At 45.4% G+C, this 25554-nt stretch overlaps 1 protein-coding gene across 4 annotated transcripts in view; it reads left to right on the plus strand.

The window, feature by feature from the left end:
* Positions 1 to 24082, plus strand: part of HTR1D (5-hydroxytryptamine receptor 1D) — a 38078-nt gene extending 13996 nt beyond the window's left edge. Inside the window, exons 2-6 of one of the 4 annotated variants that reach the window (XR_007353378.2) lie at positions 3862 to 4441; positions 4576 to 4805; positions 16497 to 16539; positions 17090 to 19443; positions 23439 to 24082. Coding sequence is in view for 2 of the 4 variants with exons in the window: in XM_048825902.2 (XP_048681859.1) it covers positions 17937 to 19070 (1134 nt within the window). In the remaining 2 variants the exon portion in view is untranslated. Of the gene's footprint in view, positions 1 to 3861; positions 4442 to 4575; positions 4806 to 16496; positions 16540 to 17089; positions 19860 to 22292; positions 22533 to 23438 lie in introns of those variants that run through there. The other 3 variants (XR_007353379.2, XM_048825902.2, XM_075121308.1) reach the window with 3 other exon arrangements.
* The last annotated feature ends 1472 nt before the right edge of the window (positions 24083 to 25554 follow it).

The following is a 25554-nucleotide window of genomic DNA, read 5'->3' on the forward strand; positions in this document are numbered from 1 at the left end:
CAGATGACCAGCACCTCTGAAAATCAGACTCTGGTCTCAAAAAGTCAGAGAGTCAGTGGCCAGAATGCCAGAGGGTTTTAAGTACACCAAAAGCAGGAAGCCTGCCAAACAGTCAGTGGGGTCACTGAATGATCGAGGTGCTAAAGGAGCACTCAAGGAACAGAAGGTTGTTGCAGAGAAGCTAAATGAATTCTTTGCATCGGTCTTCACTGCAGAGGACATGGGGGAGATCCCCTGAGCCATTCTTTCTAGGTGACAAATCTGAGGAACTGTCGCAGACTGGGGTGTCTGTAGAGGAGCTTTTGGAACAAATGATCAATTAAAAATAAGAAGTTACCAGGACCCGCAGGAACAAACATATGAAATTGCAAAACTACTAACTGTGGTACGCAAAAAGAAAAGGAGTACTTGTGGCACCTTAGAGACTAACCAATTTATTTGAGCATGAGCTTTCGGCTTAAATCAGCCTCTGTGCCAGATGACGGGAGGATGGCTAAAGTAATGCCATTAAAAAAAAAGGCTCCAGAGACGATCCTGGCAATTCTAGCCCCACTAAACCTAACTTCACTACCAAGCAAATGTTTTTGAAACTATGGTAAAGAACAGAGTTAACAAACACCTAGATGAACACAATATGCTGGGGAGAGGTAACGTGGCTTTTGTAAAGGGAAATCCTGCCTCACCAACCTATTAGCATTCTTTGAGGGGGTCAACCAGGATGTGGACAAGGGTATTCCAGTCAATACAGTCTGCTTGGACTTTCAGAAAGCCTTTGACAAGATCCCTCACCAAAGGCTCTTAAGCAAAGTAAACAGACATGGGATAAGAGGGAAGGTCCTCTCATGAATCAATAACAGGTTTAAAAGACAAGAACCAAAGGGTAGGAATAAATGGTCAGTTTTTACACTAGAGAGAGGCAAATAGCAGCAGGGTTCCACAAAGATCTGTAGTGAGATCTATGATTCTCAAGGTATTCATAAACAATCTGGAAAAGCAGGTGAACAGTGAGGTGCCAAAGTTTGCTGACGATACAAAATTGCTCAAGGTAGTTAAGTCCAAAGCAGACTGCAAAGAGATCTCACAAAACTGGGTAACTGGGCAACAAAATGGCAGATGAAATTCAAGGTTGATAAATGCAAAGTAATTCACGTTGCAAAACATAATCCCAATTATACATACAAAATGATGGGGTCTAAATTAGATGTTACCACTCAAGAAAGAGATCTTGGAGTCATTGTAGATAGTTCTCTGAAAACGTCTGTGCAGCAGCAGTAAAAAAAGCTAACAATGTTAGGCACCATTAGGAAAGGGATAGATAATAAGACAGAAAATATCATAATGCCAATATAGACATCCCTGGTACACCCACACTTTATGTACTGCATGCTGTTCTATTCGCTCTATCTTTGAAAAGGTTCAGAAAAGGGCAACAAAAATTATAGGGATCTGGAACAGCTTCCATATGAGGAGAGATTAAAAAGATGGGGACTGTTTAACTTAGGAAGCAGATGACTACAGCAGGATATGGTAGAAATCTATAAGATCATGAAGAAAGTGAATCTGGAAGTGTTATTTACCTCTTGACATAACACAAGAACTAGGGGTCACCAAATGAAATGAATAGGCAGCAGGTTTAAAACAAACTAAAGGAAGTACTTCTTCACACAAAGCACAGTTAAGCTGTGGGAACTCATTGAATGGGATGTTGTGAAGGCCAAATATATAACTGGGTTAAAAAAATAGGTAAGTTCATGGAGAATAGGTCCATCAATGGTCAGAGACACAATCCCATGCTCTGGGTATCACTAACCCTCCAACTGCCAGATGCTGGGACTGGATGACAGGGGATGGATCGCTCAGAATTGCCCTGTTCGGGGCATTCCCTCTGAAGCGTCTGGCACTGGCCATTGTCAGAGACAGGATACTGGGTGAGATGGACCATTGGTCTGACCCAGTCTGGCCGCTCTTCTGTTCTTAAGGGACCATTAGACCATCTCGTGTGACCTCCTGTACGTCACTCAGTTACCCCTGTACTGAGCCCAATAATTTTTGTTTGATTGTATTTGAGGCATTCAAAATCGACAGTCGTTTTCTATAGAAATAGGAGATGAAATATGGGGAAGAATGGATTTACTGGAGACCTGGAGTGGAACCAATTGGCTTTGAGAGGGTGTAAGTCTGAGAGGGGAAGCTCAAGGCTAGAGTTAAACCCTATTTCTTCTCCTTCTGAGGCATGATTACCGTAATATGCTGTGGAGACTATTCTCTTCTGATGTAACAATTCTATACTGCAACATGTAACAATTGCCCTGTTCAGGATGTCCCAGTATTTCCTTACAATAAAAATATTCAACCCTCACCCAATGGGATGTAAGCCGCAATCTGCACCATTCCAGTGAGTGCGGGAGGGAGGCAGTGTCTCAGTGAAGGGGTGGGAAGAGTGTGGGGTGATGCAGTGACTGAGCAATGGGGTGTGTAGGGGCAGCAGAGTTAGTGAGTGATTGGTGAACAGGAAGCAGGGTATGGAGATGTGGGAGAAGCAGGGAGGTTTATACACAGCATGTCTGTTCTCTCTTTATAAAGATAGTGATTTCCTTCATGAGAAGGACCTAAATAATTTCTGTTGAGCAGAGGAATCACAGGAGGTGGGCCCTGGAGCCCTCTGAGAGAAACCAAGCACCACTTCACATGGCAGAAAGGGGCTCCCATTTTCTGTCCAAGCCACTCCTAAAGGAAGACATGCTTGAGGGCAACATCCAGAGCTCAATAACAAGAATAATTCACACACACACACACACACACACACACACACACACACACACACACACACACACACACACGATGTAACAGACAGAATATGCGTCACCAAATCTTATCTCATCACCGAGGGCTACAAGAGAGAGAGAGAACTGTCTGCAGAGCACTGGTCTACATAGCAGCCAAAGAGATGGAGACAAGTGACAGCGGGGAGACAGAGCAGGTGGGAACATCCCTCTCAAGAAAGGTGAGGAGAAGTCTGAGAGGAGTGAGCAAGTGCCCAGCACAGCCAGACTGCTTCTCCGCCTCAGCACTGGAAACACTGAAATGCAGAGATGTCAGTGAGCAAGTAGCCCCTGCTCCATTACACAGATGTAGAAGCTGGTTGTGTAAGAGCCTTGTAGAGCTCAGTGATAACCTCTCTGCCCAGAGGTGAATTGTCCTAGCTTTCCTGCATGTATTCATTATTCCAAAAGGCTGAATCATTCAGTGACTGATTCTTGTTCATGAGCACGTCATTGTGCATATTCAGAATTCAAACCATGTTGGTTAGTTTTACTGGCCTTGTAGATCAAATGGTTTGTTCTGTTCCCTGAGCCAATGGACATAGCTCTGAAAACTAGGTTTCCATGGTGATCACTCACATTTCTCAGTTTAAAATGGGGTTTCCACCAATATTTTCTATCTTTGCTTTAAATTTACTCTATGCACTGGCTATTCATGGGAAGTGAACACCCCAATGCTCAGAGGGGAAAGTCAATTCCGTTTTTATTTCAGACCAATATTGGCAATGTATTTCTCAGGACAGTTGGCCAGCTCTAGCTCTTGAAGGCAGAAATGGTTCCTGATGTATAGAGTTCTTGAATTTTCCCCTAAGTACCTGACCCACATTGTATCTGCCTGTGAGGAGAGCTCAGCTCTGGCAAGTCTCACACACTTCCCATGTGTTTGTCTGTTTGTGCTGAGAGCGCTGCTATGGTGGGATTCCTTACCCATTGTTCATTGTGAGACACTGTGTATCGTATCCCCAACCCAAGCATTTGCACAATTCCTGGCACAGCTGTGGATCAAGGCCTTTCTTGTTTCTTCTTTTCTTTTCTGCAGACATGACTGTGTTCTGCCAGATCTGATTGTGGGCAACGAGGCATGCAGCGATCCCAGGAAGGCTGAGGAGAGACCCATTTTCTGCAGCTCAGAGCAAACTTGGAACTTTTGAAAACATATTCCTAAACACTTGTAAAAATCTTGCTTTGAGTCGCTCCGCAAAACACCGCAACCATAACTACAGTTCAGTGGGCTGGTGCTGTCTGAGCAAAATACTCTCTCTTACTGGATATTAACTCTGGTTATTTATTCATTCAAAAAGGCAACATTAATAGTTTTCTTTCCCCCTTGGGATCAATGACCATTTCCAGCTTTTGTTCTTTAACAAACACAGCCCCTCAATTCTGAGTTCATGAAGTAAACAAACCCCTCTAACTGTGACTCAGGGTTATTGTCATGCTATCTATCCAGCTTCCCTTTTCGAGCTGCTTTGGTCAGAATTTGCACCCAGTTTTTTCAGTTTTTCTGCCTTTCTTCTAACTCTAGGATCGGGGTGCACTCACATTTAGCATTCACTGCTCCCGCCCGGCTTATGTGAGTGTGTCTACTTCAGAAGCAGATGCTATTATCATATATCTTGGTAAAATACATGTTTTATGCATATTCTGTTTGAATTGTCAGCTGTGTAGTGAGTGTGCTCTGTAAACTTTCATCTTGTTCTGCATAAAATGTAGTTGTATTCAAGGTGTAAGTATTGAATGTTTTATTTTACAGTTACATCAACAAATAATGGAAGAAACCAGATTCAGCATCTTACTCAGAGAACCCCTAAAATGTCTCCATGTCTCTCGCTCCAGCCTGCTTTCTGTTAAATACCTATAGAATCCACAAGAGGGCACTGTTCCACAACCTCTCTGATAATCGAGTCTGACTTCCACTGTAAACACACCAGCGAGCCTCGCACAGGGATTTCTGCAGCATAGGGCATTATTCTTCCCCACTAGGTAAGTGACACTACAAAGCCCAATAACTGGTGTTTGAACTAGAGCATATTTTCGAAAGAGATGCATCATCTCAGTGTAAAGACTCGGTTGTGCTCATGAATTTGCTGTGTCTCTCGGACAGCTGTTCCATTGGTTAATTACCCTCACTATTAAAAATGTCCGATCTAAAGTGATCATCAGGTGGGCCATTTCCAGCACAAATCCAGGTTTTCTCACCCTCCACCCCCCCCCCCCCCACAAATTCACTCTCCTGCTGGTGCTAGCCCATCCAAAGTGACAATTCTTTACATAATCAAGTCGGGCTATTTCCTGCATAGATCCAGGTTTTCTCACTTCCCCCCCCACCCCCATACACACACAAATTCACTCTCCTGCTGGTGCTAGCCCATCCAAAGTGACAACTCTTTACATAATCAAGTCGGGCTATTTCATGCATAGATCCAGGTTTTCTCACATCCCCCCCACCCCCATACACACACAAACTCACTCTCCTGCTGGTAATAGCTCATCTAAACTGACCACTCTCCAAGTTTAAATCCAAGTTAAACCAGAACATCTGGGGGGGGGGAGGTTAGGAAAAAACAAGAGGAAACAGGCTACCTTGCATAATGACTTAGCCACTCCCAGTCTCTATTTAAGCCTAAATTAATAGTATCCAATTTGCAAATGAATTTCAATTCAGCAGTTTCTCGCTGGAGTCTGGATTTGAAGTTTTTTTGTTTTAAGATAGCGACCTTCATGTCTGTGATTGCGTGACCAGACAGATTGAATGCGGTTGTATCGCAGAGCTTGGCTGTAGACGATGGATCGTGTGGTGTGGTCAGTGGATCTCGTCCCCTAAAGCCCCTACTCTACTTGCGCTATATTGATGACATCTTCATCATCTGGACCCATGGAAAAGAAGCCCTTGAGGAATTCCACCATGATTTCAACAATTTCCATCCCACCACCAACCTCAGCCTGGTCCAGTCCACACAAGAGATCCACTTCCTGGACACTACAGTGCTAATAAACAATGGCCACATAAACACCACCCTATACCGGAAACCTACTGACCGCTATTCCTACCTGCATGTCTCCAGCTTTCACCCTGACCACACCACACGATCCATCGTCTACAGCCAAGCTCTGCGATACAACCGCATTTGCTCCAACCCCTCAGACAGAGACAAACACCTACAAGATCTCTGTCAAGCTTTCTTACAACTACAATACCCACCTGCAGAAGTAAAGAAACAGATTGATAGAGCCAGAAGAGTTCCCAGAAGTTACCTACTACAGGACAGGCCTAACAAAGAAAATAACAGAACGCCACTAGCGGTCACCTTCAGCCCCCAACTAAAACCCCTCCAACGCATTATTAAGGATCTACAACCTATCCTAAAGGATGACCCAACACTCTCACAAGTCTTGGGAGACAGGCCAGTCCTTGCCTACAGACAGCCCCGCAACCTGAAGCAAATACTCACCAACAACCACATACCACACAACAGAACCACTAACCCAGGAACTTATCCTTGCAACAAAGCCCTTTGCCAATTGTGCCCACATATCTATTCAGGGGACACCATCACAGGGCCTAATAACATCAGCCACACTATCAGAGGCTCGTTCACCTGCACATCCACCAATGTGATATATGCCATCATGTGCCAGCAATGCCCCTCTGCCATGTACATTGGTCAAACTGGACAGTCTCTACGTAAAAGAATAAATGGACACAAATCAGATGTCAAGAATTATAACATTCATAAACCAGTCAGAGAACACTTCAATCTGTCTGGTCACGCAATCACAGACATGAAGGTCGCTATCTTAAAACAAAAAAACTTCAAATCCAGACTCCAGCGAGAAACTGCTGAATTGGAATTCATTTGCAAATTGGATACTATTAATTTAGGCTTAAATAGAGACTGGGAGTGGCTAAGTTGGAGGCTTTGACAAAGCCCTGGCTGGGATGATTTAACTGGGAATTGGTCCTGCTTTGAGCAGGGGGTTGGACTAGATGACCTTCTGGGGTCCCTTCCAACCCTGATATTCTATGATTCTATGATTCTATGATTCTATGTCATTATGCAAGGTAGCCTGTTTCCTCTTGTTTTTTCCTAACCCCTCCCCCCCCCCCCAGATGTTCTGGTTTAACTTGGATTTAAACTTGGAGAGTGGTCAGTTTAGATGAGCTATTACCAGCAGGAGAGTGAGTTTTTGTGTGTATGGGGGTGGGGGGGATGTGAGAAAACCTGGATTTGTGCAGGAAATAGCCCGACTTGATTATGTAAAGAGTTGTCACTTTGGATGGGCTAGCACCAGCAGGAGAGTGAATTTGTGTGGGGGGGTGGAGGGTGAGAAAACCTGGATTTGTGCTGGAAATGGCCCACCTGATGATCACTTTAGATAAGCTATTACCAGCAGGACAGTGGGGTGGGAGGAGGTATTGTTTCATATTCTCTGTGTATATATAAAGTCTGCTGCACTTTCCACGGTATGCATCCGATTAGGGGTCTGGAACACATGAGTTATGAGGAGAGGCTGAGGGAGCTGGGATTGTTTAGCCTGCAGAAGAGAAGAATGAGGGGGGATTTGATAGCTGCTTTCAACTACCTGAAAGGGGGTTCCAAAGAGGATGGCTCTAGACTGTTCTCAATGGTATCAGATGACAGAACGAGGAGTAATGGTCTCAAGCTGCAGTGGGGGAGGTTTAGATTGGATATTAGGAAAAACTTTTTCACTAAGAGGGTGGTGAAACACTGGAATGCGTTACCTAGGGAGGTGGTAGAATCTCCTTCCTTAGAGGTTTTTAAGGTCAGGCTTGACAAAGCCCTGGCTGGGATGATTTAACTGGGAATTGGTCCTGCTTCGAGCAGGGGGTTGGACTAGATGACCTTCTGGGGTCCCTTCCAACCCTTATATTCTATGATTCTATGATTCTATGATTCTAAGTGAGCTGTAGCTCACGAAAGCTCATGCTCAAATAAATTGGTTAGTCTCTAAGGTGCCACAAGTACTCCTTTTCTTTTTGCGAATACAGACTAACATGGCTGTTACTCTGAAACCTATTAAAAATGTGTCTCTTGTTTCCAGTTTTGATTTGTCTAACTTCATCTTCCAGCCATTGCATCGTGTTCTACCTTAGTCTGCTAAATGAAGGATCCTCTACCGTCCTATTAGAAACCTCCCCATCAAGTCTTCTCCTTTTAATAAGCTAACAAGATTGATCTCCTTAAGAATCCCCCTGAAAAGCAGGTTTTCACGCTCTTGGATCATTGTTGCAACTCCTCTCAGCCTTCTCCAATGTTTCAACATCCTTTACAAGCGTGGACACAAGAGCGGGACACAGTACTCAAATAATGCTCATACACACTTCCTTACTCTGATTCAACATCCACCTATTTATATTCCCAAAGATCTCATTAGCCCTTTAGCTACACCATTGCATTGGGAGCTCATGTGCATTTGGTTATGTACAAAGACCCCTAAATCCTTTTCAGTTACTCCTTTCCAGGATACATCCCCCCATCCTGTAAATATGTCCTGCATTCTTTTTTCCTAGTATTGTATGCATGCATGTATGACCTTGTATTTGTTTTTTTTCAAACTGCATGTTTTATTTTCTTTGATAACTGTAGTTTAAGAAAACTGATTTTTTATTCCTCCCCCCCCCCCATATTGATTTGGCTTTGTCTATGGTTTTTTCGTAACTGGGCTAAAAATATGGTAAAACTTGTTAGAGATGAAAAATTCACAGGAGAATATTGATTTTAACTACATGAATATTAAAGGCCCTTAGAACCTGATGTACCTATTTTAAAGTGGGATTCTGCTGGTTATTTTTCTGCAAAATATCCGTGGGAGTGACTACTGATTTGTATAGATTGAATGGCATGTCCTTTAAAATAGGGATGCTAGGGGAAAGGCTCCGCTAAACCATTAGCAAACAGTGAAATGTTTTTACAGATTCAAAGGCTGTAATACTACAGATCAATGGGATTATTCAAAATGCAGAACATTGAACACGTGCATAAATCTCTGCAGAACTGGGGCCATACATTTCAAGGCAGAAAGGGCTATGACCATCTAGTCTCCCAGCAACCTTCATAGAATCATAGAATATCAGGGTTGGAAGGGACCTCAGGAGGTCATCTAGTCCAACCCCCCTTCATCCAGTAATTCCTGCTTTGAGCCCAATACTTTGTGAAGGAGCTAGAGTGAATTTCAGTCTGGATTTTTGACACATATAGTTGTGAAAGAAGGGATATGGCCTCCTTTTTCAGCTTATAAAAAATGGGTTATCCATGCTTCATTGTTCCACTTCAATCAGCTGGGGTATTATAAACTGTTAGCGATCATTAAGCCCTGGATGGTGAGCAGCACAGGTTTATCCACACCGTCCAATGGTGGCCGGATGTGAAGTCTTCTGAAGTAGGGAATAAAAACAGATCGCCTGGGACTCGAGCCTAAGAATTAGGCGCCTCTGAGGTAATGAGTTACATAAACGTCCTTGCGTGACAACTGGCAGCTCCCTGGCAGACGCGGCTGGCAGGGGATGGGTTAGGGTTGCTAGCCTGTTTGCATGGATCTTGGCTAAAACGTTACGTACCCAGAAGGAGTCTGCCCACATTCCAAAGTGATGCCCATTAAGCAGCCCAGGGTTCCCAGCTTTATTTCCGTAGGGAAAATGTAGATAAAATTTGGGTAACACTTGGACAATGAGTAAAATTTTCAAAAATGCTTTAGTGAGTTAGGAGCCTAACTCCCTTTGAAAAACAATGGGATGCAGGCACATAGGGCCAGATTTGTAAAGGTATTTTGATACCCATAGAAGCAGATAGGTGCGTAGGGCTAGATTCACAAAGAAACAGAGGGTACATCTACACTGCAATTAAACACCCATGACTGGCCCATACCAGCTGTCTCGGGTTCACGGGGCTTGGATTAAGGGGCTGTGTAGTGAGGCGGAGTGGCCTCTCACTGAGCCAGAGTGGGAGAGACCACTTTCTGAATCCAGGTGGGCAGAGCCAGGCTGTGCTTGCCCCTCCCACCGGAAGTCAGTGGCAGAACAGGAAGTATAAAGGGTGGGTCCTGGAGCTCAGTTGGCGGGCAGCAGCTGAAGGAGACAGATGCCTACTACCCACTCCTAAACTGGGAGACTGCAGCAGACCCCTGCAGAGCTGAGGACTGGCCAGAGCTACTGGAGCGGCCAGCTCACCAAGGCACTGAGGAGTTGCGGGGACTGTCACTGGCCTTTGAACCGGAGGACCCTCCGTGGATCCAGGTACACCCCAAGGGGAGGGTGGGAAGTGGCCCTGGGTAGCTGACCCCAATCTGGTTGCACAGCTGCCAGAAATCCGGTCAGCATGTTCTGGGTGGATTCCCCGCTGACCCAGTGGCAGAATACTCCGCCACTGGGTCGGGGCATGGTAGAGTCAGGTGGGCCCGGGCCCCCCAACCCTCTGCCGCCCCACGCTGGGGAAGTAGACTCCCTTCATTAGGCCAAGAGACCTGCGTTTGTTGGTCATCCGCCAGAGCTAGGACACCCTACCCTCTTACTGTTCTTCCCTGAGTACAGGCCAGAGTCATAGACTCCTTGCTGCCCTATCCTGATGGAGGACCTGGGCTAATAACTGTTTGCTACTCTGCCCTGATTGCAAACTAGAGACTCCAACTGGTTGTCGCTCTGCCCTGATTGCAGGCCAGTCACATAGACTGTTTGTTGTCCCGCCCTGCTTGAGGGTCCAGGGCCCAGAGACTCATTTGCAGATCTGCCTGGACTGCAGGCCAGAGCCATGCAGTCTGTGTAGTGCTCTGCTAATTCCCTGACTGTGGGTGATGCCCAGTGACGTAGTGAGGCGGAGGGACCCCCATTAACTCACTACAGGCTGTTTAACTGTGGTGTAGACATTCAGGCTCAGGCTGGAACCGGGCTTTGGGACCCCACATGGGAGGGATGGTCCTAGAGTCCAGGCTTCAGCCCAAGCTCGAATGTTGACACCACAATTAAACAGCCCCGTAGCCCAAGCCCAATGAGCTCTACTCAGCTGACATGGGTCGGCCACGGGTATTAAGAACATAAGAACAGCCATAGTGGGTCAGACCAATGATCCATCTAGCCCTGTATCCTGTCTTCCGACAGTGGCCAACACCAGGTGCTTCAGAGGGAATGAACAGAACAGGTAATCATCAAGTGATCCCCCAGCTTCTGGCAAACAGAGGCTAGGGACACCATCCCTGCCCATTCTGGCTAATAGCCACTGATGGACCTATCCTCCATGAACTTATCTCGTCTTTTTCTGAACCATGTTGTAGCTTTGGTCTTCACAACATCCCCTGATGATGAGTTCCACAGATTGACTGTGTGTTGTGTGAAGAAATACTTCCTTTTGTTTGTTTGAAACCTGGTGCCTATTAATTTCATTGGCTGAGTCCTGGGTCTTGTGTTATGTGAAGGAGTAAATAACATTTCCTTATCCATTTTCTCCACAACAGTCAAAATTTTATAGACCTCTATCATATCCCCCCTTAGCCATCTCTTTTCCGAGCTGAAAAGTTCCAGTCTTATTAATCTCTCCTCATACGAAAGCTGTTCCATACCCCTCATCATTTTTGTTCCCCTTCTCTGTACCTTTTCCAATACTAATATATCTTTCTTGAGGTGGGGCAACCAGATCTGCACACAGTATTCAAGATGTAGGCATACCATGGATTTGTATATTGGCATTATGATATTTTCTGTCTTATTATCTATCCCTTTCCTAATGGTTCCTAACATTGTTTGCTTTTTTGACTGCGGCTTCACATTCAATGATGTTTCCAGAGAACTATCCACAGTGACTCCAAGATCTCTTTTGAGTGCTAACAGCTAGGTTAGACCCCCATCATTCTGAATGTATAGAAGGGATTATGTTTTGCAATGTGCATAACTTTGCATTTATCAACCTCAAATTTCATCTGCCATTTTGTTGCCCAATCATGCAGTTTTGTGAGATCCCTTTATAACTCTTCATAATCCTCTTTGGACTTAACTATCTTGAGCAATTTTGCATCGTCAGCAAACTTTGCCACCTCACTGTTCACCCATTTTTCCAGATTGTTTATGAATATGTTGAACAGCATAGATTTCACTACAGATCCTTCGGGAACTCTGCCACTATTTGCCTCTCTATTGTAAAAACTGATAATTTATTCCTACCCTTTGTTTCCTGTCTTTTAAACCTGTTACTGATTCATGAGAGGACCTTCCCTCTTATCCCAGACCTACTTATTTTACTTAAGAGCCTTTGGTGAGGGACCTTGTTAAAGGCTTCCCGAAAGTCTAAGCACACAATATCCACTGGCTCACCTTTGTCCACATGCTTGTTGATCCCCTCAAGGAATTATAATAGATTGGTGAAGCATGATTTCCCTTTACAAAAGTCATGTTGACTCTTCTCCAACAAATAAGAACATAAGAATGGCCATACTGGGTCAGACCAAAGGTCCATCCAGCCCAGTATCCTGTCTGCTGACAGTGGCCAATGCCAGGTGCCCCAGAGGGAGTGAAACTAACAGGTAATGATCAAGTGATCTCTCTCCTGTCATCCATCTCCACCCTCTGACAAACAGAGGCTAGGGACACCATTCCTTACCCATCCTGGCTAATAGCCATTAATGGACTTAACCTCCATGAATTTATCCAGTTCTCTTTTAAACCCTGTTATAGTCCTAGCCTTCACAACCTCCTCAGGCAAGGAGTTCCACAGGTTGACTGTGCACTGAGTGAAGAAGAACTTCCTTTTATTTGTTTTAAACCTGCTGCCCGTTAATTTCATTTGGTGGCCTCTCGTTCTTATGGGAACAAATAAATAACTTTCCCTTATTCACTTTCGCCACACGCATGATTTTATATACCTCCATCATATCCTACCTTAGTCTCCTCTTTTCCAAGCTGAAAAGTCCTAGCCTCTTTAATCTCTCCTCATATGAGTCCAGTTCCAAACCCCTAATCATTTTAGTTGCCCTTTTCTGAACCTTTTCTAATGCCAGTATATCTTTTTTGAGATGAGGGGACCACATCTGTATGCAGTATTCAAGATGTGGGCATACCATGGATTTATATAAGGACAATAAGATATTCTCCGTCTTATTCTCTATCCCTTTTTAATGATTCCTAACATCCCATTTGCTTTTTTGACTGCCGCTGCAAACTGCGTGGACGTCTTCAGAGAACCATCCATGATGACTCCAATACCTTTCTCCTGATTAGTTGTAGCTAAATGAGCCCCCATCATATTGTATGTATAGTTGGGGTTATTTTTTCCAATGTGCATTACTTTACATTTGCCCACATTAAATTTCATTTGCCATTTTGTTGCCCAATCACTTAGTTTTGTGAGATCTTTTTGAAGCTCTTCACAATCTACTTTGGTCTTAACTATCTTGAGCAGTTTAGTATTATCTGCAAACTTTGGCACCTCACTGTTTACCCCTTTCTCCAGATCATTTATGAAAAAGTTGAATAGGATTGGTCCTAGGACTGACCCTTGGAGAACACTACTAGTTATCCCTCTCCATTCTGAAAATATACCATTTATACCCTTTGTTCCCTGTCTTTTAACCAGTTCTCAATCCATGAAAGGATCTTCCTTCCTATCCCATGACAACTTAATATACGTAAGAGCCTTTGGTGAGGGACCTTGTCAAAGGCTTTCTGGAAATCTAAGTACACTATGTCCACTGGATCCCCCTTGTCCACATGTTTGTTGACCTCCTCAAAGAACTCTAATAGATTAGTAAGACATGGTCTCCCTTTACAGAAACCATGTTGACTTTTGCACAACAATTTATGTTCATCTATGTGTCTGACAATTTTATTCTTTACTATTGTTTCAACTAATTTGCCCGGTACTGATGTTAGACTTACCGAGCTTTAATTGTCAGGATCACCTCTAGAGCTCTTTTTAAATATTGGCGTTACATTAGCTGTCTTCCAGTCATTGGGTACAGTAGCTGATTTAAAAGACAGGGTCTTTAAATCATGTTCATCAATGTGTCTGATCATTCCGTTCTTTTCTATAGTTTCAACGATTTGCCTGGTACTGAAGTTAGGTTACGACCTGGAATTGCCAGGATCACCTCTGGAGCCTTTTTTAAAAATTGGTGTTACATCAGCTGTCCTCCAGTCATCTGGTACAGAAGTTGATTTAAATGATCAGCTACATACCAGTTAAACAACAAGGAGTCTGGTAGCACCTTAAAGACTAACAGATTTATTTGGGCATAAGGTTTCGTGGGTAAAACCCCCCACTTCTTCAGATACCAGTTAGTAGTTCTGCAATTTCATATTTGAGTTCCTTCAGAACTCTTGGGTGATACCATGTAGTCCTGGTGACATATTACTGTTTAACTTATCAAAGTGTGTTGAATTGCAGTATAGACATACCCTTAGGTGTGGCAATGCTGTTGGGGACTGGAATCAGGGGAATCATGAAGCCTGAGCACTCTGTATACAATGAATGAGGAGAGGTACATGTCCCAGAATGGGATTCATGAAAAACAGCAACTAGGTGGGGAGCCGCCCAAGCTGGCCAATGAGAGACGCCAAGGCAACCGGTATTTCCTAAGCCTTGCCACTCTCAGGGACTTTGGCACCTAAACCCAGGCCGAAGGAGGTGCCTCCCTCTGCTTGGGGTTCTTAGCTGCAAACTCACTCTTGGCATTAGGCATCTACTCTGTTTTTGTGAGGAGGAGGTGGGCCTCCCTCCTAATATTTAGCCAAGTAATTAGGGTACTTACCTGGGCCGGGGGAGACCCCCAGTTCAAGCACCCATCTGCCTGGGGTGGAGAAGGGGTTTGAACAGAGCTCTACTGTCTCTCAGGTGAGGGCTCTGACCACTGGGTTATGATACGCTCCCGTGGTCAGTATGCTAACCCCTGAGCTAAAAGTTATGCAGGAGAGCTTCCCCCACCCTTCCCTCTTTTGTGCTAGTTCACAGATGAAGCTCAATCCAGCAGGTGAGCTTTGAGCACACTGACCAGGTAGGGCCCCCCACCAGCAGGTTAGGTGGAGGGAGGCCTATTATCCCTCCGTTCATGCATTACACAGGGGTTTAGGCATAGAGGGGCATGGTGTGCAGCCGCAGGGTGCACGCTGAGGCAGAAACATAGACACCTAGGGAAACTTCACTGCAAACATTTAGGGGCTGAGTGAGTTTAGGAACTTACCAGGTTCAGGGGCAGCTGAGTGGGGGCTTTGTGAAGCCCAGTGGAGCCTGATTCTGGGACTTAGGTGCCTACACTAGCAGTTAGATGCATAAGTCCATTTGTGAATCCAGCCCCAAGTGGGGTTTTCAGAAGCGGAGTTGGGCACCTAGGCAATTTTGAAAGACCCACTAAGCACCTGTCTCCACCTCTAGGTGTCTGAATATCTTTGAAAATCGGCCCTTAGACACTTTGGAAAACATCACCCCTAGGACAGTGGTTCTCAATCTGTTTATCATTGTGAGCCGCAGGTTGAGAACTACAGCGCCCCCCCCCGCAACCCGCTCACAGTCCCCTATGCCCAGTGCGCTCGCCCAGAGCAGAGCCCTGGGAGTGGGCCGGGCTGCCAGACCCCAGACACCGCTGCGGGGGGCTGGACCCTGGGACCCCACCAGGCAGGGCCGGGCAGCAGCCGAACATACATACACCCCACATGGGGACATGCGGCCAGGACCCAAGTGCTGCGGTGCACGGACGGGCAGCCAGGACCCTCAGCACCAGGCTAGAAATGGAGCGCCCAGCACAGGCCAGCAGCCAGGACCCGAGAAGGGGGGCCAGGAACAGAGCCCCATCTAAAAACTGGGGATGCTGTAGCACCCTGGCAAATCCCTAGTTCCCAGTGCCCCCCACCCCCTCATTGCCCAGAGTGCCCCCCCCGACCCACTCTCCCACCCCCTGTGGCACTCACCAGCCCCCTGCTGGCAGGAGCGCTGGTGCAGGCTGCAAGACTGTCTCCCCTTCAGCCAGCCCCACCCCCTGCCAGACCAAAGAGATAAATTTTGAACTTTTTTGAGCATACAGCTGGGCTGCAGCTGTGTGCTAATTGGGCCACATGCGGCCCACAGGCTGCAGGTTGAGAACTGCTGCCCTAGGAGCTTACGTCACTTTTGAAAATGGGACTTAAGCACCTAAGTCACTTATAGTTTGATTTGGTGCAGGCAATCAGTGCAATATGGACTGCCTACACCAAGAAACTCAGCTGTGTATATAAATTAATCCTATATCCGTCAGGCCCTGCTGCTTTGCCTGAATGGAACTTCTGGATTGCACCAGGAGTTTCTTCCTGGGTAATATTCTTTCCCTGGCTCTGGGACATTTGCAGCTTTCATTTGGGGACAGTTAGTTTGGATAAGAATTTTGTGCATCACATCAGGACGTTGATTCCCATTTAAGGCATAGAGCTCTGGGGAGCAATATGACAATACTTTGTTGATATGCACTTGGTTGACAGCTCTGCTCTGTATTTTATTATTCATTGCTGCAATAAAGATTTAGAATCGGATTGGAAGAATGGCTCTTCCTTATAACAAACGGGAAAGGGCTCTACTGGCCTTTCTGTTGCCAACAAACTAAAATAGAGAAAACTCAAGTGTGAGAAATGTCTTGCAATGCTCTGGAACCTGACTGTAGAGTATTATTGTCTTTAAGTAATGTTTCTAATCTGTTTTGTTGTTGTAGGTTTTATTTGTGAGTTGGCCTATAAGAGCATCCCAGCACCCAGGTAAATATGCTTCAGTATGTTTCCCAAACTCTGAAAATGGCAATTTCTGAGTCATCAGTAAGTTCAAAGCTCTTTTAGGTTGAATCTTAGCTCAGTTCTTTAAAATGGGACTTTTAGCAGATGTACAGAAAGCTGTTCTTTTGTGGGGTTGTTTTTTTGCTATATTTCCAACCCAGAAATAGTCTAGTGAGAGATCTGAAACAATACCAGTTCCAATTGCTGAGGCAACACCGCTCTCTAAACAGAAAGCTCCCATTCAAAATAAATCTGTGAGGAATAACAGCTGAAACTTTCTGTCTGAGGAGTCCAGTATCTTCAGACTCCACTTTGGCCGGTGGTAGGGATTTATTATCTGTGTGTGTGGAGCTCGCTGACAGATAGTAAGGCTCTAGTTATACAGATAGTCACCTACTACATCTAAAGAAATACATAAAAAGAGACCTGTGGCTTCATTAATGCCCACAAGGCCCAGTCTGAAACTGAGGGCTGTGAACTCCCATGTCACATGATTCCACAGTTCTGGGCTAACACACTCACTTTCTCCCTTTAGATCCATTCAGCGATAACCAGCCTTGTCAGATGATGACGTCCTCCTTCTGTTGGGGGAATCATGACTCCACAGCTCATTATAATCATTCACCATCTACTCAGTCATGGACAACGCAGTAACTAAAACATCCTGTGAATTCCAGGTCCACAGCATTGAACTCTGTTAATCATTCAGAAATCGAGACCAATGTTTGAGGGTTGAACGTGCATTTGAGAGAAAGAAAGGATGGTCTGGAGATGCACACACCAATAGAACCCTGCACAAATCACTAAAGAGGGCCTAATAAGTGTGTCTGGCAGAAGTTATGTCCACAGAAACAAGTCAAACAGTGTTGTATTATGTCGATATGTACTCTGGGAAGAGTGCGTTCCCCGTTATAAGAGTCATCATGGTCAGCTATTAACTGAGGGCAAACTTTTTCTAGGAAAGTTTTGTCCCAAAGATGGGGCCAGCATGGCCATGTAGAATGTTCCTCTCTCTACCTTTCACTCTCCAGTGCTGATTCTTGCTGCCTGCTGGAGACTTAGCTCAAAAAGAAGACGTGGAGCAAACACAAATTAAAACACTCCACCCTTTATCCTATAGTCCGTGTTAATATATGGCAGAAATAATGTCTTGATAATTGCGTTAGAACCTGCTGCTTATTAAAGTGAGTCACAAAAGAGAGGTGGAAATAAGCAGCAGGAAACTAGTTTAGAAAAATGCTTCAACTCCTGGCCAGGCTCCTGCTCACTAGAAGTTGGTTCCCTCCAGCTTGGGCGTTCTGGCCACAGACCTTCCATTTCGGCAGAAACAGCAACATTCTCACCTTTTTATGGCGGACTAAATAGCAAAGGAAAATCAGAGAATGGCCCAGTGCAACCGTTCCAAGGAGCTTTCTCTCCAGAGCACATCAAATGAGTCACTGAACGCCACTGAAATGCCAGTGGCGTGGGATGAGACCACACTGCTGGGGCTGAAGATCTTAGTGGCCGTCGTCCTGTCTGTGATAACTCTGGCAACTATTCTTTCCAATTCCTTTGTAATGATCACCATTTTTCTCACTAGAAAGCTTCATACACCTGCAAATTATCTCATTGGCTCCTTAGCGGTGACTGATCTCTTAGTATCTATCTTAGTCATGCCAATCAGTATTGCTTATACTGTCAGCCACACGTGGACCTTTGGTCAAGTTATGTGCGATATCTGGTTATCGTCAGACATCACCGGCTGCACAGCCTCAATCCTGCACCTCTGCGTTATTGCACTGGACAGATACTGGGCCATCACAGATGCTTTGGAATACACAAAACGTCGGACGGCTCGCAGAGCAGCCCTCATGATTGCTGTTGTCTGGGTGATCTCTATTTGTATTTCTATGCCACCACTTTTTTGGAGACAGGCAAAAGCTCATGAAGAAATGGCAGTCTGTACTGTGAACACTGATCAGATTTCCTACACAATCTATTCAACCTGCGGAGCTTTTTATATCCCGACTGTGCTCCTTGTTATACTGTATGGGAGAATTTATGTAGCCGCTCGATCCAGGATTCTTAAGCCACCTTCACTATATGGAAAACGATTTACCACAGCCCACCTGATTACCGGCTCCACTGGGTCTTCTCTCTGCTCCATTAACTCTAACCTTCATGAGGGGAATGCTCATTCAGGGGGCTCCCCAGTATTTATCAATCATGTGAAAATCAAACTTGCAGATAGTGTCCTGGAAAGGAAAAGAATTTCTGCTGCAAGAGAAAGGAAAGCCACAAAAACTCTGGGCATTATCCTGGGAGCTTTTATTTTCTGCTGGCTGCCATTCTTTGTTGTGACCCTGGTTCTGCCAATCTGTCAGGATGCCTGCTGGTTTCATCCAATCCTACTGGACTTTTTCACATGGCTAGGTTACTTAAATTCGCTTATCAATCCAGTCATATACACCGCTTTTAATGAAGAGTTTAAACAGGCCTTCCAGAAACTAATCCAGTTCAAAAAATGTTCTTAGTTCTTCTACTTCCTTGTTTTGTCATTTGTCCTAGTGCATTCCCACAGCCCACCTAGTGGCTTATGTACTCTTAGTCCTGTAGTTTGTAATGATAGTTACTGTCTCTGTTGCTAGTCTGATATTGTGCATGTAACTGAGAACTCCTTGCCAATCATTTTGTATTTATTTTCTGTCTGTGATTATAAATCTTTTAGTAGAACTTGTTTCTGGTCTCTGCAGTGAGCATGTGCACTTACAAAATCAGCAGATGGAGGAAGATTTGTAACAAGGGAGATGGAATGAATAGGAAAGCCATGTCTCCTGCTATGGTGTGACATAGGTTGCTCAGTTCAGCATCGGCAGTGTGACATAGTGGGAGCAGAAAGATGTGTAGGTAGGAACTCAGTATTTCTTGTGAATATTATTAGCAGAAATTCTGTATTGTGAATGAATCAGAGAGGGCTGCTGCTGAGGGGAAGGTACATTAACTTTAGAGGCCTTATCCCCAAATTAAATTTCCTCCTTTACGTATCCTACACATTGGAAATCTATAGAACCAGTAACTGTTTTCTGGATATTGTTCATATTGTTGTGATCCTGAACCTGACAATCAGAATCAGGAAAAGGGCAAAAGGAGCATGAGAGTTATGTGATGCCTGTGTTCATTTCTCATCATCTCTGTCTTTGAGAGCTGCACATTGTATGAATATAAAAAAAAGAAAGCATCATTTAAAATTATTTTTATACATTTTATCATTGATGGAATCAAAGGTGCAGAAATCCTACAAAAATAAACAGCATGTGAAAGTATTTTAAATGACATCGTTCTTATTTATATGTTTTATTTTTTCATCGTCATACTGAAGTCAGAAAAAGAAACATGTTGAAGAAGAAAATATAGAGGTGAGGTATGGTGTGGTTGAGTCCCTGGGTTCAATTCCCAGGTCTGCCACAGAATTCCTATGTAACTTTAGACAAGTTACTAGAGTCTGTGCCTTAGTTTCCCATTTATAAAGTGGGGCTAACAATGCCTCCTTATCTCACAGGGTGCTGTGAGGATACACTCGTAAATATTTTTGATGGGCACTCAGGATAATAGGGTCATTTAAGAACTTGGATAGCCTTTGGGTTTGATTTCATCTCACACTGGTGGAAATCATAGGCCTGATAGGTTTTTAGGTGTGTTTCAATGTGTGGCTTCTGCCCTGGGAAGCTAACAACAATCCCTGCCACCCCAAGAAGGCCTTTGGCCAGCTCAATACAATGCCTAACTACCAAAACAGGGGAAGATGATTATGCCAGTCTAACAACCAGCTGCTGTTCTTTGTGCTCACCTAGAAAAGTGATTCTTTACTATTGTGATGCACTAGTTAGTTCAATAGCAAACAAACCAGACCCATTCCTTGATTAAGTTACAGGTTAGTGGGAGAAGGGAAACAAATGGTTTAATATTGCATCTGATTATGGTTTACAATCGTACTGAATTTTAGTAAATCATTTGATGCAATGTTTCAGGAAATCTTATTTGAAAATTAATTTAGATATGAAACTGTCAAAGGAAAGTGTAACCCACACACCTCCTGGGTGTGGTGTTCTGTCCCCTCTAGTGGCACCGAGACCACTTAGAGAGAGAGATTAATGAGTCTGCTCTACAGCCTTCGCTAAGAGCCATGTGGCTTTTAGCTCATGCGGTAGAGGCTCATGCGCTAAGCTCTAGAGACCCCAGGTTTGATCCTGCTCAGCAATGACCAGTGTCTGTCAGTGTTACAAAAGCACTGGCTGAAGGATCATAAACAAAGATAAATGATGTTCCATTGCCATTTGGGTCAAGAGCCGAGTCTGTGGAGTAGCACAGGGATGGGGGTCAGTGCTGGCCTTTCATTATTGATCTGTGAGTCACAGTAACAAGCGCACAAATGAAATTCATACAAGATCATCCTGATGGCTGCATTATTTTTAAGTGCTCCTCTGCCTAAACACCTGGGCTGCTGAACAAACAGTTAAAATAAAACAAGTTTATATATTGTGTGAGGAACAAGGCCAGACGGCTATAGAAAAGTAGTGGGAGATAGCTATATTAGCTCCAGGCTAAACAAATCCCTGGTACCAGGATAAGTGAAATGGCAGCTGCTCCAGGTCAATTAAGACACCTGGGGCCAATTAAGAACTTTCCAGAAGGCAGGGAGAAGGCTAGGTTGATTGGGACACCTGAAGCCAATCAGGGGCTGACTGAAACTAGTTAAAAGCCTCCCAGTTAGTCAGGTGGGTGTGGATGTCAGGAGCTGTGGGAGGAAGTTGTGCTGTTGGAGAGACCGAGCAGTACACACCATATCAGGCACAAGGAAGGAGGCCTTGAGGTAAGGGTGAAATGGAGCTTGAGGAAGTGGGGGCTGCTGTGGCAAAGTAGCCCAGGGAATTGTACGTGTCATGTTTCTAGAAGGTGCAACCATAGCTGATACTATTAAAGTCCCTGGACTGGAGCCCGGAGTAGAGGGTGGGTCTGGGCTCCCCCATTTGTCACCCCCCCACTGATTAATCACTGAGACTGGGAGACAACAGAGACTGTGCAAGGGAGGATAGCTTCTCCTCACCTCCCTCACTGGCTTATGATGAAAATGGCTCAGTAGACTGTGACTCTTGTCTCTAGAGAGAGAAGGGTTATGTGGAGGGTCACAGTGAGTCTCTGAGGCTATTGAAATCCGCCAGGAAATGCGGGACCCACGGAGACAAGGACAGAGCTTTGTCACAATACAGATAAGTTGGAAGTTGCCACACAAACTGTGGGAGGCTAATTAGTTAAGATGAGCTATTATCAGCAGGAGAAAAAAACTTTTGTAGTGATAATCAAGATGGCCCATTTAGACAGTTGACAAGAAGGTGTGAGGATACTTAACTAAGCCCTGGTCTACACTAGGAGTTTAGGTCGAATTTAGCAGCTTTAAATCGATGTAAACCTGCACCCGTCCATACAATGAAGCCCTTTTTTTAGACTTAAAGGGCTCTTAAAATCGATTTCCTTAATCCACCTCTGACAAGTGGATTAGAGCTTAAATCGGCCTTGCCGGGTCGAATTTGAGGTACTGTGGACACAATTAGACGGTATTGGCCTCTGGGAGCTATCCCAGAGTGCTCTATTTTGACCGCTCTGGACAGCACTCTCAACTTAGATGCACTGGCCAGGTAGACAGGAAAAGGCCCGCAAACTTTTGAATTTCAATTTCCTGTTTGCATGGTCACCTGCAGCTTGCCACGCTGGCCAGAGCTCATCAGCAGAGGTGACCACGATGGAGTCCCAGAATCGCAAAAGAGCTCCAGCATGGACTGAACGGGAGGTATGGGATCTGATCGCTGTATGGGGAGAGGAATCCGTGCTATCAGAACTCCGTTCCAGTTTTCGAAATGCCAAAACATTTGTCAAAATCTCCCAGGGCATGAAGGACAGAGGCCATAACAGAGACCCGAAGCAATGCCGCGTGAAACTTAAGGAGCTGAGGCAAACCTACCAGAAAACCAGAGAGGCAAACGGCTGCTCCGGGTCAGAGCCCCAAACATGCCGCTTCTATGATGAACTGCATGCCATTTTAGGGTGTTCAGCCACCACTACCCCAGCCCTGTTGTTTGACTCCTTCAATGGAGATGGAGGCAACACAGAAGCAGGTTTTGGGGACGAGGAAGATGATGATGATGAAGTTGTATATAGCTCACAGCAAGCAAGCGGAGAAACCGGTTTTCCCGACAGCCAGGAACTGTTTCTCACCCTGGACCTGGAGGCAGTCCCCCCCGGACCCACCCAAGGCTGCTTCCCGGACCCGCCAGGTTGAGAAGGGACCTCTGATGAGTGTACCTTTTAAAATACTATACATGGTTTAAAAGCAAGCATGTTTAATGATTAATTTGCCCTGGCATTTGCAGCTCTCCTAGATGTATTCCCAAAGCGTTTGCAAAAGGTTTCTGGGGAGGGCAGCCTTATTCCACCCACCATGGTAGGACACTTTACCACACCAGGCCAGTAGCACGTACTCTGGAATCATTGTAGAACAAAGCATTGCAGTGTATGTTTGCTGGCATTCAAACAACATCCGTTCTTTATCTCTCTGTGTTATCCTCAGGAGAGTGATATCATTCATCGTCACCTGGTTGAAATAGGGTGCTTTTCTTAAGGGGACATTCAGAGGTGCCCGTTCCTGCTGGGCTGTTTGCCTGTGGCTGAACAGAAATGTTCCCCACTGTTAGCCATGTGGTGGGGGGAGACAAAATGCAACCTTGGAACAAAAGCACATGTGCTGTGTATGTAATGTTAACAGCAAGGTTTACCGTGAAAGAGTGTAGCCATTGTTCTAGAAAATGTGTCTTTTTAAATACCACTGCCTCTTTTTTTTTCTCCACCAGCTGCATGTGTTTCAAGGATCACAGGATCTTCTCCTTCCCAGAGACTAGTGAAGATTAGAAGGTGAAAAAAACGCACTTGTGATGAAATGTTCTCTGAGCTCATGCTGTCCTCCCTCACTGACATAGCACAGACGAATGCATGGAGGCAGACAATGTCAGAGTGCAGGAAAGCACAATATAACCAGGAGGAGAGGTGGTGGGCTGAAGAGAGTAAGTGGCGGGTTGAAGAGAGGGCTAAAGCTGAAAGGTGGTGGCAGCGTGATGAGAGGAGACAGGATTCAATGCTGAGGCTGCTGGAGGATCAAACCAATATGCTCCAGTGTATGGTTGAGCTGCAGGAAAGGCAGCAGGAGCACAGATCGCTGCTACAGCCCCTGTGTAACCAACCGCCCTCCTCCCCAAGTTCCATAGCCTCCTCACCCAGATGCCCAAGAACGCGGTGTGGGGGGCCTCCGGCCACCCAACCCCAGAGGATTGCCCAAGCAACAGAAGGCTGGCATTCAATAAGTTTTAAAGTTTTAAACTTTTAAAGTGCTGTGTGGCCTTGTCCTTCCCTCCTCCATCACCTCTCCTGGGCTACCTTGGTAGTTATCCCCCTATTTGTGTGATGAATGAATAAAGAATGCATGAATGTGAAGCAACAATGACTTTATTGCCTCTGCAAGCGGTGATCAAGGCAGGAGGGGAGGGTGGTTAGCTTACAGGAAAATAGAGTGAATCAAGGGGCGGTGGGTTTCATCATGGAGAAACAAACAGAACTTTCACACCGTAGCCTGGCCAGTCATGAAACTGGTTTTCAAAGCTTCTCTGATGCACACCGCGCCCTCCTGTGCTCTTCTAACCACCCTGGTGTCTGGCTGTGCGAAACCAGCAGCCAGGTGATTTGCCTCAACCTCCCACCCCACCATAAATGTCTCCCCCTTACTCTCACAGATATTGTGGAGCACACAGCAAGCAGTAATAGCAGTGGGAATATTGGTTTTGCTGAGGTCTAACCGAGTCAGTAAACTGCGCCAGCACGCTTTTAAACGTCCAAATGCACATTCTACCACCATTCTGCACTTGCTCAGCCTGTAGTTGAACAGCTCCTGACTACTGTCCAGGCTGCCTGTGTACGGCTTCATAAGCCATGGCATTAAGGGGTACGCTGGGTCCCCAAGGATACATATAGGCATTTCAACGTGCCCAACAGTTATTTTCTGGTCTGGGAATAAAGTTCCTTCTTGCAGCTTTTGAAACAGACCAGAGTTCCTGAAGATGCGAGCATCATGTACCTTTCCCGGCCATCCCACATTGATGTTGGTGAAACGTCCCTTGTAATCCACCAGTGCTTGCAGCACTATTGAAAAGTACCCCTTGCAGTTTATGTACTCGCTGGCTTGGTGCTCCGGTGCCAAGATAGGGATACGGGTTCCATCTATGGCCCCACCACTGTTAGGGAATCCCATTGCAGCAAAGCCATCCACTATGACCTGCACATTTCCCAGGGTCACTACCCTTGGTACCAGCAGATCTTTGATTGCGTTGGTTACTTGCATCAGAGCAGCCCCCACAGTAGATTTGCCCACTCCAAATTGATTCCTGACTGACCGGGTAGCTGTCTGGCATTGCAAGCTTCCACAGGGCTATCGCCACTCACTTCTCAACTGTGAAGACTGCTCTTATCTTGGTATTCTTGCACCTCAGGGCAGGGGAAAGCAAGTCACAAAGTTCCATGAACGTGCCCTTACGCATGCGAAAGTTTCGCAACCACTGGAAATTGTCCCAGACCTGCAACACTATGCTGTCCCACCAGACTGTGCTTGTTTTCCGAGCCCAGAATCAGCGTTCCACTGCATGAACCTGCCCCATTAGCACCATGATGCCCACATTGCCAGGGCCCGTGCTTTGAGAGAAGTCTGTGTCCATGTCCTCATTATTCATGTCACCGTGCTGGCGTCACCTACTTGCCCGGTATCGCTTTGCCAGTATCCGGTGCTGCATATACTGCTGGATAATGTGCGTAGTGTTTAATGTGCTCCTAACTGCCAAAGTGATCTGAGCAGGCTCCATGCTTGCCATGGTATGGCGTCTTCACAGAAAAAAGGCACGGAACGAACGTCTGCCGACGCCCTGA

Source organism: Caretta caretta, chromosome 19 (assembly GCF_965140235.1).
Source record: "Caretta caretta isolate rCarCar2 chromosome 19, rCarCar1.hap1, whole genome shotgun sequence".
Lineage (NCBI taxonomy): Eukaryota > Metazoa > Chordata > Testudines > Cheloniidae > Caretta > Caretta caretta.